Source organism: Vulpes vulpes, chromosome 1 (assembly GCF_048418805.1).
Source record: "Vulpes vulpes isolate BD-2025 chromosome 1, VulVul3, whole genome shotgun sequence".
Lineage (NCBI taxonomy): Eukaryota > Metazoa > Chordata > Mammalia > Carnivora > Canidae > Vulpes > Vulpes vulpes.
In genome coordinates, this window is record NC_132780.1 from 24,338,834 (window position 1) to 24,355,467 (window position 16,634).

Consider the following 16,634-nt stretch of genomic DNA (forward strand, 5'->3'; position numbering starts at 1 on the left):
GCGGGAGCTCCATGTGGGACTTGATCCCAGGACCCTGAGATCATGATCTGAGCCTGAGGCAGACGCTTCACGATGGAGCCCCAGGCGCCCCTAGAACACACCATTTTGGGAGACAGCACCCTTCAGAGGTAACCTAGTCATGGTGAGGTCCAGCGGGCTGATGCTGACCCAGTAAGACCTGTGTCCCTGTAAAGCGGGTAAATGTGGGCACAGAGACAGTGTGCGGGGACAGGCAGGGTAAGAAGTCTGCAATGGGGGCGACTGGACAGCCCGGGCACCTTCCCAGCAGAATGGAAGGTGGCTCTGCAGACACCTATGCTCGGATGTCATGCCTGCCTCCAGCAGCTCTCTAGGTGGCCAGGCTCCCACCAGCACTGCAGGCTCCCCATGGCCTGAGCCACAGTCCCCCTCCCCTCCTAGCTCAGGGTGCAAGTCCTGCAGGGGAGTGGGCCGCAGGCCCCCAGCACGGTGTGGAGGGCGTGGGCTCACCCGGCCCTCTCAGTGCGGCTGATAGGGGACACCTGTATGGCCCAGTGGCTCCAAGAAACCCACCATGTGTGGTCCGTGGGGCTGAGAAGGATCAGAGCTCATGGGGTGAAAGCAACTCTCTCCCGCGTGTTCTACTAGGGAGGGCTGCTCTGCTGGAACAGCACTCGGGGGGTCCCAGAACACTCACCTCTTTGCTGCCCCCTGCCAGGCAGCAGAGCCGGTTGTGTTCACCTGGGCCCCTTTCCCAGACTTCCTGAGCCACCCGACTTCTGGCTGTCCCTCAACCTTCCAAAATAGTCCAACCTCAGGACCTTTGCATCTGCTGTTCTTGCTAAGGATGCTTCTCCCTGCTCAGGAGCGGCCCTGAGCCACCCAGAGCCGGCTCAGCTCTGTTGTGAATGGTAGGAGAGCCCCTGGGCCGTTACCAGGGCAGGGCGCTGCGCCGGGGCTGGGCGGGGTCGGAGCGAGAGGAAGGGGCGCACCGCAGCCAGGTGCCACGACCCATGGGAGTTGCGCTGCAGGGGCGAGCCGGGGAGGGCAGGTCCCCCGGATGCGTAGGCGGGGGCCCGCCAGAGCCCAGAGGTCTGCGTGCGCCCCCAGCTCCCGGGGGTCCTCGGTGAAGACGCACAACATGGCCCCCAGCTGGGGGGGGCCCAGGTGACACAGATGCGCCCCTGTGCCGCTCACGGGGTACACCTGCCCCGGGGACCAGGGTGTCGGGGGGCGGGAGCCAGGGGCACAGCCCGTGTGGGGCGCTGGACCGAGACTTCCCGCGCCGCCAGCTGGGCCCCTGGCCTTGGGGCTCCCGAGGGGCCGGCCCCGCCTCCAGACCCACGGGGCGGGGCCGCAGGAGGGCGTGTCCAGGCTGCCCCGCCCCCGGGCTCCTGCCCCGCAGTCCCCGCCGAGGCCGCCCAGCGCCGGGATGCCCGGGGCGGCCGCGACCCCTCGCCGCAGGGCGAGGCCCGGGGACCGCTCGGGGGACGCCGAGCCCGCCCCAGGGAACCGCACAGGTGAGCGCCGGGGCTGCGGGCCGCCAGCAGGGCTCTGCACCCATTTCACGGACGGGGAGGCTCGGAGGCGGGCGGCCCTGCGCGGGCGGGGAGCGGGGGCGCTCGGCTGGAGGTGGCCCGGGAGGGCACGGCGTGGGGGGAGGGAGGCGGGAGGGCACGGCGGGGGGGCAGGGGCGCACGACCAAGTCCGGGACCGCCCGACACCCCCTGAGGACGAGCCTCCCCCACCCTTCCACCGCCCCAGCGAAGCCGAAGCCGGGCTGCAGGCGGCTCGAAACCAGGCGGCGGCGTGCAGCCGCCCAGGTGCGCGCCCTCACCGGGTTCTGCCGGCCGTCCCACTGGGTGCAGGGAGGTCGGTGCGGCGGCCGCGGGAAGCCGGCCTCCCACCCCCACTTCCCAGGTGGGGAAACTGAGCCTGCAGCGGAGTGACCGCCCAGGTCCCAGGGTCGCGGGGCGGGGTGAAGTCCGAGGTCCCCGCAGGGAGGGAGGGCTGGCGTTAGTAGACGTGGTGATTGATTTCGAGAGTGTTCTGAGGGCTGGCGGTGGTGTCCTGGGGGCGGGAGGGTGAAGGAAGCCCCTCCCGCACCGGGTTTGAAGGCCGGCCTTGCTGCCTGAGTGCCCGCGAAGTCCAACCCTGGAGCGGTAGAACCGGGTGCTCCAGGGCCTCACCTTTGGGGGCGCCGCCCTCCTCCTGAGCCGCAGGGTCTCTGCATACCTGTGCCCCAGGCCAGGTGCAAGACTGGCTCCTCGCACCGTGGGGGCTGGGCCTGCAGGAGCAGCTGGTCCTGGTCACACCCGGCTCAGGCTCACTGAGGCTGCCACACGGGGGGTTACTGGTGGCAGCTCCTTCTCCCCTGAGTAACTGAGGCAAGGAGTAAGTTGTCAGCACAGCAGAGGACTCAGCTGCGGGAAGTAGGTCAGGTGAGGTGGGCTTGTTTCTTTTGACTCCCTCCCACCCCACCCCAGCCCAGCCCTCCCTTCCCCACCCCTCCCGAATTTGGTGCTTGGCCTTTGTTCTTGAAGACCCTGTGGCTTGGTTGCAGCACTGCCTGGGGAGCTGGGTGTTGACCAAGAGGACGACTGGACTTGCACCATAGGGTCGGGGACCAGGAAGGGGAGAGGCCCTCAAGTACCTGTATGCAAGACTTTGCTGAGACCTCGGGGTGGGGAGGGGCTGCAGAGGCCAGTCCCATGGGTTACACCCCTGCTTCTGATCGGCCACAGCTCAGCCTCTTCCCAGCCCGCAAGCTCTGCCCCAGCGCTTGGGGTTGGAAGCCCCCTGACCTGGGATGTGTCTGTCTCTGGCCCCAGTATCGCCACATGCTGGGCACTGGGCTATGTATACCTGCCCCCAGGTTTGGGGACAGGTGCTGGAGCCGGGGGGCATGTGCGGTGACCCTGCCATGGTGTTCAGCCCCAGGGTCACACAGTCATCCAGCCTCCACCCTTCCCCTGGCACCATCTCTTGAGCCGTGAAGTGGGTGCCTGCTCGTCCCTGTGGGGCTGTGAAGTGTGGGGTCCTGTGCAGGCACCTGGCACTCCTTCACACATGGGGGGGTCGGGGAGGAGGGGGAATGTCCTGCAGCCGTAAAATGGACACGTTGCTCTGCTCTTCTGAGAGTGGGTGTGACAGTCCAGCTGTGAGGACACGGCATCCTGTGACCCACGGTGCTCCTTTATTGCCCGTGTGTGGCTGGTGGAGGGGCAGGGGCGGGGGGCTGGCTCAGAGCAGGGGTTTGAATGTTTGTTGAGTGGCTGCTGGGTGTCCGGCCAGCCAGGGAGGCCCCCTTCCACTGCCCACAGGGCCCCGTCGGCTCTGGCCCCCGTCCCAGGGCAGCTGCAGCAACTCCCTGATGGGGCAGATTGTGTGGGAACGTGGCCCTGCAGGAGGGACACAGGGTTCCAGCAGCCGGAGGTGACCCCCCCACGTGGTTCTGGATGGCCTGACGGAGGGGCCTGGGGAGAGGGCCACAGCAGGGGGTGGAGGGCGGCCGGCAAGGGCAAGCCCGGGAGTCACTCCTACAGCCCTTCGTGGAGGGAGACCAGGCTCAGGGGAGCCGTGGGAATCCACGTGGCTGTGTTCCCCCGAGGCCAGCGGGGCCTACTGCCAGGTGCGGGCAGAGCCTCAGTGTTCTCCCCTGGGAGGGGGCGTGCTCTCCTGGGCTGTGCTCTGGATGGCACCGTGTGGTCCGCGGGGTGGGGGAGCCGACCTGCCAGCTGCCAGGGCAGCGCCCCAGTGACCCAGGTCCAGGCCTGCCCTCCACAGGGACTGGAGACACACTGCCAGGGGGCTGGTGTCTTGCCTAGAGACACACAGCCAGGCTGTGGGCCTCCCACACGTGGCTGCTCCCCTTGCTGGGTCTTGGAGTCTCACCCTCCATGGAACACCTGCACATGTATAGGTTACCCTTTTAAATTCTCTCTTTGGTTTCCCTTGCCATTAGGGGAAACAAGCCCAGAGCAAGAAGCGGGTCCCCCGTGGCTCAGGTGGGCTGCCTCCCCCATCTCCCGAGTTCCTTTGCCAGAAGGGGAAGATAACTTATTTACCTGGGTCCTGGGGCTGAGGTCAGGGATTGAGGTCAGCGTGGGCTTCAGGGAGGAGGGTGGGAGGGGCCGGCCTGTGGTCCAAGGTTCCAGATAAAAGATTAACAAGTGAGGCCTGATCTTCACACCACGAGCCATGCGGGCTGGGCTGGGCAAGCACCTGGTGGGGCCCTGCATGGACGGGGGGGTGGGGGTGTGGGCATTGGAGAGCGCCTCTGCCCATCACCGTCCAGGGAGCCCACAGGGTTGGGTTGGGGTTGGTGTCGTCTTTGTGTCAAATCCATTTGCTGCGTTTTTCCTGTTGTTTTTCCTCCTCTAAGGTATATTTGGGCAAAAAAGAGACAAGGACAGGTGTCATGAAGGGTCTGAGGAAGATGCAGCCAAGGCTGAGGGGTGCGTTGGGCCAGCCTGAGGAAGGGCTCAGGGTGACCCCTCAGGAATCTGCCCCAGCAGCCCTTTGGCACCGTACTGCCTCCCTGCCCGGTCCTGGCTGTGCCTCGAGTCCCGTGGAAAGGTCTTGGGTGGACATGTGTCTGGAAAACGGGCTCAGCCCAGAGAAGTGTTTGCCGGCCTGCAGGCCCAGGCAAGGGGTGCAGGAGACCCTATCAGCCCCAGAGTGGGAGGTGCGGGTGGAGGGGTTGGGGGCCCTGGACTGGAGGCTGGGAAGTGCTGCCAGGAGGGGCTGCTGCTGAGCTGCAAACATGGCTCTCAGGTCTCCATGGGGTGGTCCTCCCTTCTTGTGACCCTGGGGGCCAGTCACACCTCACAGATGGGGACATGGAGTCTGCGCAAAGGGGGTACCAGCATCTGGGGACCCAGTGGGCAGGGCCTGGGGCTGGAGGGCTATCCCCGAAGAGCAAGTATGACCTCCCTTGTCAGTTCATGGGCCCTGGGAGGAGGGGCCTGAGCCCCCAGCCTCTGCAGGGGTTTGTTCCTCAGGCCTGTGTCTTCAGGTGCCTCTTACAGGGCTGCATTGTCCCCAGCTGAGTCTCTTGGGAACCCTGCAGGCCCCGCCCCATGTGTCCACTGGGTGAGCTCCACATCTGCTTCCTTGTCCTGTAAGGGGGGTGCATGCACTGTGGAGGAGGGTCTGGGGGCAGCGCAGCCCCATCTCTGCCCCCTACTCGCACACCTGTAGGGCTCTGAGCACTTGGGGAGGAGCACGCCCCCCACCCCCCCGGGTGGTGAAACCCAGGAGGGCCACCAGAAGTGGTGGCCATACAGGATGTGACTGTTGACAATGGGGCCTCTCCCCACCCAAGGCACAGGCTGGAGTGCTGTCTGACGTGGCAGGGGTGTGCCCCCAACCCCCCGAGACTACAATCTGGGGTAGACCCTCACCCAGCCCCCGCCACACCCACAGGCAGGCCTCAGGCCCAGAGCCATGGGGTGATGGTCCCCCAGCTGGGGGGGGGTGCAGAGCCGGTGGGCAGAGCACCAGAAGTTGGGCTGGGCTGAGCCCCCATGCAGCTGAGGCGCCTACAGGGGGCTCACTCCCTGACTCTTTAGTTCCTTGGGATAAACCCGCAGAGCAGAGGGACTGAGCCCTGGTCTCCCAGCTTGGCCCCATTCCCTGTCCTCTGAGCACCTGCTCCATCCCTGGGGCACTGGAGCCTTCTAGGAGGTTCTAGAAGGTTCTATTTGTGCAGACCCAGCCCAGGGCTGGTGTGAGGCTGAGGAGAGTGTGGTGAGCACACCTCATCCCAGATTCAGCCTCTCCATGGGCGACCTCCCCTCCCCTCATGTCCTCCCTCTCCTTCCCCACCCCCCAGTCCCAGGCAGGGCTGAGAGAAGCTGCTTAGCCTCAGCAGAATGCAGAAGTAGCAGCTCTAAATCAGGACCAGGAAGTGTTGGCTGCCCAGTGACCCTGGGAAAGGGCCACGTGGCCAGCCTGTGGACGCCATGGCCATCTACCTGGCTCCAGTCTCCTGCCTACCTACTGGCTGACAGGACAGCACGAGTCTGGGCTGACGGGTCCTGGTGGGGGCGCTGATCCCAGCTCTGGTCTGTCCAGGGCATCCTTCCATCCATCATGTACATTCACCCCTTGGGCGCCTGCAGAAGCAGAGCCTGCTTAGTTACCCAGAGCCTGGGGTCAGTGTCCACGTCCACGGGGAAGGCCAGGCCTGTTGCCCAAGCAGAGGCGTCCAGGTCGGGGCACGTGCCAGCACCCTGCGCCCATTCCCCTCATGCCTCCCCCTCTCCCCGCCGTGGGTAGTCTTTTTAACATGACCAAGGGAACAAGCCAGAGACTATACCTCATGTTTAAAATTTGCATTTCTTTGATTGACAGAGTGTTTTCCTGAAATGTGTTAGGAGCTTTATTGAGATGTGATTCATAGACCGTACGATTCACCCCCTTTAAGAATACAGTTACCGCGTGCAGATCGTGCAGCTGCCACCACAGCCGCTTCGCACATTTTCATCACCCCCAGAAGAAGCCGTGCACTTAGCAGCCCCTTTGCCCCTGTGGGTGAGGACTTGCCTCTTCGGGCATTTCAGACAAATGCAGTCAGACACCGTGAGGTTGTGTATGGGCTCTGGACCTTGAGCATTGGTCCTCACCAGGCTCAGCCACACCGCTGGCCATTCCACTGCTTCTGTCCCCTGAGATCTGTGCATGGCTCTGACCACGGCCACGTCCCCATCCCTCCATCAGCAGGCAGCATGGTGGCTCCTGCTTTTCAGCAGCTGTGAATAATGCGGCTGTGGATGCGGGTCCCATAGCTGCGTTCCCGTGGGCAGCATGGGGCTGTGGGTCCCCACCCCCACCCCAGCCCAGGACACCTGTCACCTTCTGACTGTCCCATGTCCGGGCGCTGCTGGATGGGAAGCTGCACCAACCTGACAATCTGAGTAGCGTTTTCCTGAAGGCAAGGGATATTGCGCATTTTTTCATGCGCTTATTGGCAGCCATTGGTTTATCTCTAGAGAAACATCCCTCCAGATCCTTGGCCCATTCTTAAATTCTATAATTCAGTCTATAATTCATGCATTTTAAACCCGAGTCCCTGACCGGCAGTGTGACTGGCACGTGTTCTCTCACACCTGTAGCTCGTCTCTTCACTTTCTTGATCATGTCCTTTGAAACACAAGTGTTTTTAGTTTTAACCAAGTCCCGTTTACCTATGTTTTCCTTTCCTTGTGCGTCTTCTGGGGTCACGTCTGAGACACCGTTGTCTAAACCGAGGGTGAAAGAGGCTTCCGCTCTGCTTTCTTCCAGGACTTTGGTGGATTTCGCTCCAGGCCTGTGGCTTCTTCACATGGGTTGTGGTGTTGGGGGCGCCACGGCTGTGCCTCAATTCAGGACTTTGACCTCTGCTGCCAGTGTCTTAGTGTTTTCAGGGTTTAACTTTTGCCTGGCCTTTCATTCCATTTCTCCTCTGTAAGTGTCCCTGGGATGCCCCCGGCCGGGGTTTGTGATCACTTTGCCTCCAGAGTACTGGCGGCTGCCCTGCTGAAACAGGACGGATTTCTGTGAGTCCATCCTGCCTCCCGCGGCCTGGCTGGACTTTTTATTAGTTTCCGCAGGTTTTTTCTGAATTCCTGGGTATTTTCTAGATCCCAGCTCAGGTCATTGGATGGAGAAGTCTTCTTCCTTGATGACATCAACACCTTTTCATTTTCTTTCTTTTTTTTTTAATAAAGATTTTATTTATTCACTCATGGGAGACAGAGAGAAGCAGAGACACAGGCAGAGGGAGAAGCAGGCTCTTCACAGGGAGCCCGATGTGGGACTTGATCCTGGAACCCCGGGATCACGCCCTGAGCCAAAGATGCCCAACCGCTAAGCCACCCAGGCATCCCACCTTTTCATTTTCTTAACTGGTTGCCCTGCCCCTGGATTCTGAGATATTTGTGGGTTTTTTTTCTGATTTACTTGTAACTTTTCTGTTGTGATTCTGACACCATCTTGTTAATATGTGAGTGCCATCTACAGGGGAGATGCCTCTGCTCGTCTACTACCTTACTTTCCTCTGGGCCATCCCTGGGGTACTTGTGAACATGGCCCGAGGCTAGGACTGAGGGTCCTTCTTGACCAGAACCTTCTATTGGAGCTGCCGTGCTGTTGGTGATGGTGACGCTGGTGACGGATGCCTGCTCACAGGGAAGCCTAGCACTGTCCACCCTCACTGGTACCTGTGGTGTGGCATTGGCCCTGCTGTGCCTTGGTGTCTCCATCTGTGAGGAAGTGACAGACACCTGCTCAGGGAGTGGTCCCCCAGCAAAGCACCGGAAGGTGCCCAGCATCACCCAAGGTGACCCAGGGTCAGCCCCCAGTTAAGTGCACAGAGCCTGAGGGCACCCGGCTCATGCTTCCCCCACATTTCAGCCTGTGAGGCCCTATCCGGGCTCTCATGGGGCAGAGCCAGGGATGGGGTAGGTGTAGGCAGTCACTGTGCATGGTGGGTGTCAGGTCCACGGCTCCCACTGCTTCCTGGTACGGGCCTGGCTGTGCCCCTCAGGGCCAACTTCAGGGCCCTGGCCCCTCCACAAGCTCACTCTGATGGCTACACGGACATGGCAAGGCTAGGGACGGGCTGGCCATGCGCGGATGTGGGAAGCCCAGTGCCACATGCATGCATATGGCCTGGGGGTAGATTTTTTTTTTTTTAAGATTTTATTTATTCATGATAGTCACACAGAGAGAGGCAGAGAGGCAGAGACACAGGCAGAGGGAGAAGCAGGCTCCATGCAGGGAGCCCGACGTGGGATTCGATCCCGGGTCTCCAGGATCGCGCCCCAGGCCAAAGGCAGGCGCCAAACTGCTGCGCCACCCAGGGATCCCTGGGGGTAGATTTTAGAAGCAGAGCCCATGGGGTTTGTTGGTGAATTGGCCGTGGGTTGAGATAGTTGGGGGAGCTCCAGTTTTGGGGCTGGAGCAGGTGGCAGAGGGAGGCCTGGTATGGATGTCCATACGCCCAAGAGGAAGGCCAGAACTGCAAGCGGGGGGGGGGGGGGGGGGGGCGTGGGGTCACGTGGCCGGGTCCCGTTGGCCATGGGGGCACCAGAACCGCATGCCTAGCGGGTCCGGGGCCTTATCCTGAACAGAGAAGCTGCCCTCGGGGGCACATGGCTGTGTGCGTGTCTCTGTGCACACGCATGTGTTGAGAAGCAGGCCAGGGCCACCCTGCCTGGGGCCATATCCCTGCTCCATGATCTCGGGATGTGGGTCGGCCTCCCCGCACCTCGGGGTGCTGACCTGTGGGGGCGAGAACAGCGGCCCCCAGGCAGGCACTGTGCAGGTTAATGCGTGTACGACGTGCATTCTGCATCTGGCGCGCAGCAAGTTCCACGCGAGTGCCAGCCGTGTCATTATGCATTGCCACTTTGCTCAGGCTGTCTCTCTGCACCCTCATGTCAGGATGGCACAGCTGAACTTGGTTGTCGGGATGTGCCTGATGCCCCCACCTCCGCAGCTGGGCATGCTCGCCAGTTCCAGCCTGTGCCCTTTCACGCACTCGGGAGCACATCCTGCTGTACGAATCCCAGCTTCAGACGCCCAATCCTTTCCTTTGCCTAAATTTCCGGGTGATCTGGGAGAGGTTGGGATCCGCGTGCCTCCAGCAGATTTGCCGGGCGGCGTTCACAGCTTCGTGACCTTCACTCGGGGTCCTTTCCTCTTACTTTTGGTGCGTGAGGCCTAAGGACCAGCTCCCCCGACGCTGTCAGGACAGGTGTCCTTTCCTGCCCCTCGGCTCCTTGCATTTCATCTGCGAAGTGCTGGATCCCCATTGGCTCCTTTCCCATAGGATGATGTGTCGGGTCTCGAGAGGTGATGGGACTGAACCTTCATCCCGTGTTCTCCAAACACCTTTTCCTAATTGCATCTCCGTTACTGAGAACAAGGGAAGTTCTCCGGTTCATGCTTCACGCCATCCACGTGTCCCTTCTTTTACCCTCGATTCTTTCTTTGGAGCTATACTTGGACGCTCATTATGTGCAGCGGGCCCTCGAGCCTCAAAGGCGCTGGGTGTGGACCTCTGCAGCTGGCATTCAGGCGTCACCCAGACTCCCCCGAGGCTTTACCACATGGACAGTCAGTGGGCAGGCGGACCCAGAGGAAAGCAAGTGTCATTGAGAATGTCGCGAGTAAGAGAAAACACGCCGGCAGTCGTCCTGTGAAAGGTCCAGGGTATGCGCACCCGAGCCATTCAAACCCATTTTGCTCAGGGTCACCTGAATCTCCTGTTGTCCTCGGAACCTGCGGAGTTCGCTCACAGGACCATCCGCTCCATGTTCACCCCGGGCTTACCTGACCATCCCCTCTGTGTTCACCCCCGGGCCCACGCCCACGGGGGCATCCACTCTGTGTTCACCCCCAGGCTCAACTGGCCATCCACTCCATGTTCACCCTGGGCCTGGCTGGATGACTGTCATGCCTGATGGGCTAGCAACTTGTCCAGAGTCCTGTGGCTGCTGGGGCAGCGGTGCCTGTTCTAGGCAGGGCCCTGCCCACCATCCAGCCTCCGGGGTGGGGTCCTCATGCCACGCCACCTCTGCCCTCTTCTTCCACAGGAACATGCACGCACATGCAGCCACCCCCGCGGGGCACCCTCCAGGTCGTCCGTGGCAATGGCACCTCTGTGGGGACTGTGATCGTGTTCCACTGCCCCTCAGGCCACCAGATGGTCGGGTCTGGCCTCCTCACCTGCGCCTGGAAGGGAAGCATCGCTGAGTGGTCTTCAGTGACCCCCGTGTGCAAATGTGAGGTCCGGTCCCCCGAGCCGCCCCTGGCTCAGCACCTGTAGGGTTGGGGGGGGGGCTGATCCATGGAGAGGGTACAGTGGGTGTGGTGACTGTTGGGCCGGTGCTGGCGGTTGGACAGCCTCCTGCCATGTGTGCATGTGCCCCCCAGGCCCAGCACCTGCAGCTTGGTTACCTGGGTCCTCTGGACTAGCACTGTGTCACCCTTGAAGCAGGCAGCTGCATTTGTTCATTCTCTCATGAATGCACGTGGCAGCCCCAGATAGGGCCCAGCATGTGCCACCCATCCTAGACCTGGGGCTGCTGAGGGCCAGGATGCTCCCCATCGGGGGGAAGAGATGGCTTTCTGGCTTCCAGTTGTGTGACACATGGGGCATTAGGGGATAACATGCAGTACAGATCCTCCACAGGCAGTCAGTGTTGTGTTGACGCGTGTGCCCGGAAGAGGCTCCATAGCCAACACAGCCGCGATCATGCTGGGCTGACAGGCTGTGGTACTTCTCAGAGCCTTTAACCTGATCGTGGGCCGGGGGAACCTCAGAAGAAGAGTACCGGTCAGGACCAGGCTCTAGGATACAGGAAACCCAAGATATTGGGGTTCACTGAGATGGTACGTTCTCATGCCCGTGGCCCTCAGCAAGGGCATCTCGTAGGGTACCCCCATGATGGCTCTGGAGCACGGCCCTGGATGACGGCACCTGGTTGGGCCAGGCCGGGCAAGGACAGCCCTCAGAGGTGTCCACGCCCTCCTCTGGCCAGAACATGGACATGTAGCTGCAGGGAGCCCAGGGAGGCCCCCGGCCTGGGTGGCCGTGTTCAGGCAGGACCAGGCTGGGTGCAAGTGGTGTCCCTCATGGGCACAGTGTGCAGTGTTGCGAGTGTACCTGGGCCTCATCTTCCCAGAACGCCCTTAGGACCCAAGAAGTGGCAAAGGTCCTTTGACCCCAAACACAGGTGTTTTTCTTGTTGAATGACCTGAGAAAGCGCCTGGGGCCCTGAAGGATTGGGGGGGAGGCCGAGGGCTATGTGCCAGCACCAGAGCCCAGGCTGCAGTGTGGGGACCAGAGCACCGCACTCCCCTCTCCATTAGAGCCGTTCCCAGCATGCCGCTGCAAGCTCCTACATACCCTCCAGAACCCTGCCTGGCACCCTGATCTTACAGGCAGGGATCCCTGATAGCACCTCCACACACAGCAGTTAGCACGGAGTGTTGCCCTCCCCACCCTCCCTGAGGGAACAGGCTGTCCCAGGGCCCAGGCGAGCCCCACGCAGGAGATGGCCCGGTGTCCCTTGCAGCCGTGCCGCCCTACGAGACCTTCGGTTTCAAGGTGGCCGTGATCGCCTCCATTGTCAGCTGCGCCATCATCCTGCTCATGTCCATGGCCTTCCTCACCTGCTGCCTCCTGCGGTGCATGAAGAGGAATGAGTTGCCGCCTGACAGGTATGCTGGTCCCACCGTCCGAGCTGGGGCCTCCTCCGGGCGTACGGGATCAGGGGCTGCCCTGGCCCCTCAGGAACCCAGGACTCGGCCTGTGCCCCGCCGTGCTGGGTGAGCCGGACTGCCCAGCGGTGCTGCGCTTTCACCGTCTTCACCATAAACGTAGCTTTTCCTGCATGTTTTCACTGCAGAACACTCACAGTGTCCGAGCTGCCCTGCTAACCCGACCCATCCTACAGCTTCCTGCCTCGCAGACATGTTGGCATCCTGAGCGTCCTTCCCCGTCTCTCCCCAGGGCAACCCAGCTGTGGCTCCAGCTGAGGGCCGGGGACCTGGAGACAGTGCCTGCTGCCTACCTCGACCTCAGGGGTCTGAACAGCGGCGGCGGCAGCGGCAGTGGCGGGGAGCCCAGGGGCTGGCCTGGCCAGGCGCACGACAACTACAGTTTTACCACGTGGGCATGGGCGCGGCATGGGGGGTGTCGGGCAGGGGCAGGGGGCCCAGATTGGTCAGGACACCACCACCCCAGGCTCACCTGGGCCTCAACTCCCACCCTCTGGGCTGATGGCGGGCGGTCCTTGGGTCTAGGGTCCAGACCCCGCAGCTGAGCGCCCAGGGCCACTGCCACCACATGCCTTTATCTGGGGAAGTCAGACCCGAGGGGAAGCGAGCTCCCTTCCCCAGGACACAGCACGCTCCCTGTTGCTGCCTCCTGTCCTCGCATGATTCCTGCACGCACACGCTTCCCAAACTGTTACAAGGACGTCCTCGTATGTTCCTCTGACTCAAGGAGTCTGGTCCGGGCAGCGCGTGGCTTGGTGCCACCAGCTTTGAGCATGTGCTCTCTGACCCTGATGACGAATGGTAGCAGCGGCTGGGTCTCCAAGTGCTGTAATCTGGCAGCATGGCCTGTTGGTCTGGGCCTGTGGACCCACAGAGACTGTCCCCATGAGGTGCCTGTGGGGGCGTGGGTGTAGGTCACAGACTGGGGTGGGGGTAGGGTCTCTGCAAGGTGGGTCCAGGTCAGGTGATGAAAAAGGGACCCTGTGAGGTAGCCACTCTGCTGCTCCACGACCCAGGCCTCAGGGTCTGGGGGTCACCCCGCCATGCCCTGTGGGTCACAGAACCTGATGTCAGGTTGTGCTGCGTGCAGGTCAGTCACTGCCCCTCCTGAGGAGCAAGGGTGGGCTCTGCGGATTTTACTCCTTTTCTGTTTGTGTTGTTTGCACGTCACTCGGAACTCCTTCCTAAAACTTTGTTTTGGAGAAATGTCATGAATACCCAGAAGCAGAGGGACCAGTGTGATGGGTCCCTGGCCCTACCCGCCAGGCTCACGGTCTCTGTCTGCCGACCCCAGTCCTTCTCTGTGGGAACCACACCCACTTCCACTCCCACTAGGTGCTCTGGGCCACCCTGTGCCCCTCCTGCCATGGCCTGGAGCCCCCTGCCCTTTGAGGAGGTGGGGAGAGGGCAGCACTCAGAATTGGGCCAGCTGCCCCCTGCCTCCACCCGTCCCCAACCCGATGGCCATCCCACGTGGTGGCCGCTCACCCCTGTGTCCTCCCTGGAGCAGCCAGGGTCTCGGTCGGGCTGGGGCCAGATCAGTGAGTGTGACCGTCACCGCTCATCCTGCTCTTGTCCCTGAGGCTCAGGGGGTGGCATCCGTGTGGACATGGGGTGGCTGTCTGGTGCCCCAGGCTGGGCCAGCAGAAAGGAACCCATGTCCCATCTCCCTCCCTGGACCCCACAGGCACCAGGTATCTGTGGTGGTGCAGTGGCAGAGATGCTGCCCTGTGCCCTTTCCACCACCACCTCCTGCCTCCCGCCACCCTGGTGGTGTGCCCCAAGTGCTGGACTGTTGGGCCAAGTAGTCTGGATGTTTTCGTTCCCCATTCTGTCCCTGGGAGCACAAGTCCGGCCATCCCCCGGCCGCTGCCCAATCACCTTGGGTTGTGAGTTGTCTGCTTGCTAACGCAGCAGGTGTCAGTGTCCCACGCATGGGTGCCTCCCCCATGCACACTGAGGACATGCGTCTCCCACGCCTTCGGTGCTGCCCACATTGCTGGCTTTAGTGGGTTTGTGTGCTGAGCCACGGCAGTGACGGGTCAGTTCTGGGTGCAGCATGCCTACATGGAGCACGATCCTAGGGGCCCGCTCAGATACCTTCCTCCGGCTCTAGCCTTGGGCAGGGTCTTGCCAATGTAGCCCCACCTCAGACAGCAGATCCTAGACAGGTACAGAGGTTTGGGGTCACCCCACCCAGCAGTGTCTACCCCGTTACTGACCTGTGACAGACTGTCTCGTGTCTAGCTGGGACGTGCCCTCCTCAGCAGGGCCCAGTCACCCAGCAGCCGCACCACAGCGGCCAGCCCATCTCTGGGAGGCGAGGTGCGCCCTTGCCCTTGACTCTGCCTCCTGGGTGCTTCCTGGCCCCCAGCTCCCGCCCCCTGTGCCAGACACTGTTCTAACTGGAGGTGGGGGCACTTTTCATCCCCCTTTGAGAGGCGTGTCCAGCATCACACGCAACTACTGAGCGTGAGGCTGGTTTGAGTGAAGCCTATCTGGCTCCGAGGTCCTGCTCCTGGAGGACCTAGACTCGCCTGCTAAGCAGCCTTTTCTCTCCACTAAGTAATTGATTCATTCATTTATCGAACTAACAGATAGCTTCTCAATTCCTACTATTTCCTAGAGCTCTTCTGAGAATTAGATGTGGGTGGGAGCAGAGATCTAGGGGGAGCTTTCTGGAGGGGCCGCCTGCGCCTGAGGTGCACAGAGCGGGAGAGCCTGTGTTGTGGGTTGAGGGTGAAGTGCATAAGGGAACGGAAGATGCAGATGACCTCAGGACAGCGTGACAGGAGCAGGGTTCCCCTGGACGTGCCTGCAACCCCTGGGTCCCTTCTCTGCCTGGGGCCCTCTGGCCATGAGGAAGTCTGGCCCCTGGGGTTTATGCACACCCTGAATGAGCCCCTTCCACACTGCTTCTTGGGCCCCCTGCCTGGACAGGGGAGCGGTCGGAGGCCAGGCAGGGGTGCCAGGTCTCGAGCTGCCCTGAGCCCACTGAAGGTCAGCATGGAACACACCGCAGTTACACGGGGTCCCCGCTCCGCCCCCAAGTCTTGCCATCTTCTTCCTGCAGAGACCTGGGTGAGGGCACCCAAGAGCTGGCTGGCACGGCCCATGGCGTGGACAAGGACCCCTGGACCTCTGGTTGTCCTGCTGGCTGCCCCTGGGCCCAGGCGATGGTACACACAGCAGACCTGGGGTGCACACCGCCGGCCTCCTGGGCCCCCGTGGGAATGTCCCGACAGCACATGGCCTACGTCCCTGGGTGACTGGGGCAGAGTCCAGAGCCTGCCTGCCACGCGGGGGGACCCGCCAACCCCACTGCCCAGCCACCCACTTCGACCTGCGTGTCCAGCTTGAGATTGGTCAGCCTCCAGGTTTTGGGAGCCCTCGGGGAGCCGAGCTAGGGGCTCCGGCGGGGTGTCCTGTGCAGGGGAGCCCAGCTGGGCAGCTTCCACAGAGGTACCCCCCAGGTGAGCCCTGTGACCTGACTCCTTTGAAGACACTGGGGGTGTTTTATGCCAGGAGCAGGGATTGCTGGCACAGCTCTGTGGGCTGCCTTGTCTCGGCGCCTGGCCTGTAAACAGGGACCCAGCTGGGTGCCGCCTCTGCTCTCGGCCAAGTAGTCACGAGGGTATGGGGGTGTGAAATAAACAGTTCTGACCCTGGAAAAGGGAAGGTAAGACTCACTGTCTGAACTTTCAATCTCTGTAACAAAACATCAAGCAGGTTGACTCAAGACACAGAAGAGCTGCTGTCGTTCCCGCTCCAGGCACCGGGCTTGTGGCACCTCCACTGGGCAGTGGGTCAGCTGGTGGCTGGCTGGGCCACGAGGAGGCCAGCGGCTCAGGCATCCGGCCGCTGCAGCTGTGGGCACAGACCTCGCCGGCAGTGGCCACGTCAGGTGGCCTGGGTCTCCCTGCACCCTGGTGGCCCGAGTCCATGACGAGAGTCCTGAGGGCAAGCCTCCCCTTTCGGGGGCCTGGGACATCATTCCAGGCTGTGGCTGCTGCATTCTACCTGAGGCAGAGGGCAGTTGGACTCCATGCTGGGGGTCAGAGGACCAGGCAGGACCCCCAGCCCACAGCCCCCAACTTGTTGGCAGTGTAGTGAGCAGCTTTCCATGTCTTGCCCCAGTCCTGTCCCCGAGGTAATGGACGTACAGTCCAAGTGTGTTCACCCCCACCACACATAGCCCTAGATGGTGCACCTGCTGGCGTGCATCTTGTCTGCTCCATCCAAGATGACCTTCATGACGGCTTGGCCATGCCTCTGCCGGGCTCCTGGCGACCCCTTGGTCCCGCCCTCTGTGTCTCCCTCACCAGTAGTGCTGTGGAGCTTACGTCTGCCCTGGGCCAGTTAAGATCCAATTCTAGTCTCCT

At 62.0% G+C, this 16,634-nt stretch overlaps 1 protein-coding gene across 1 annotated transcript; it reads left to right on the forward strand.

Annotated features, from left to right (window-relative positions):
- Positions 1-1,347: 1,347 nt before the first annotated feature.
- Positions 1,348-15,937, forward strand: SUSD3 (sushi domain containing 3). Its single transcript, XM_025984409.2, has 5 exons — positions 1,348-1,499; positions 10,563-10,751; positions 12,048-12,192; positions 12,485-12,643; positions 15,326-15,937. Exons 1-5 carry the CDS (start codon positions 1,412-1,414, stop codon positions 15,519-15,521), a joined length of 777 nt encoding a protein of 258 aa, XP_025840194.1. The 5' UTR covers positions 1,348-1,411; the 3' UTR covers positions 15,522-15,937.
- The last annotated feature ends 697 nt before the right edge of the window (positions 15,938-16,634 follow it).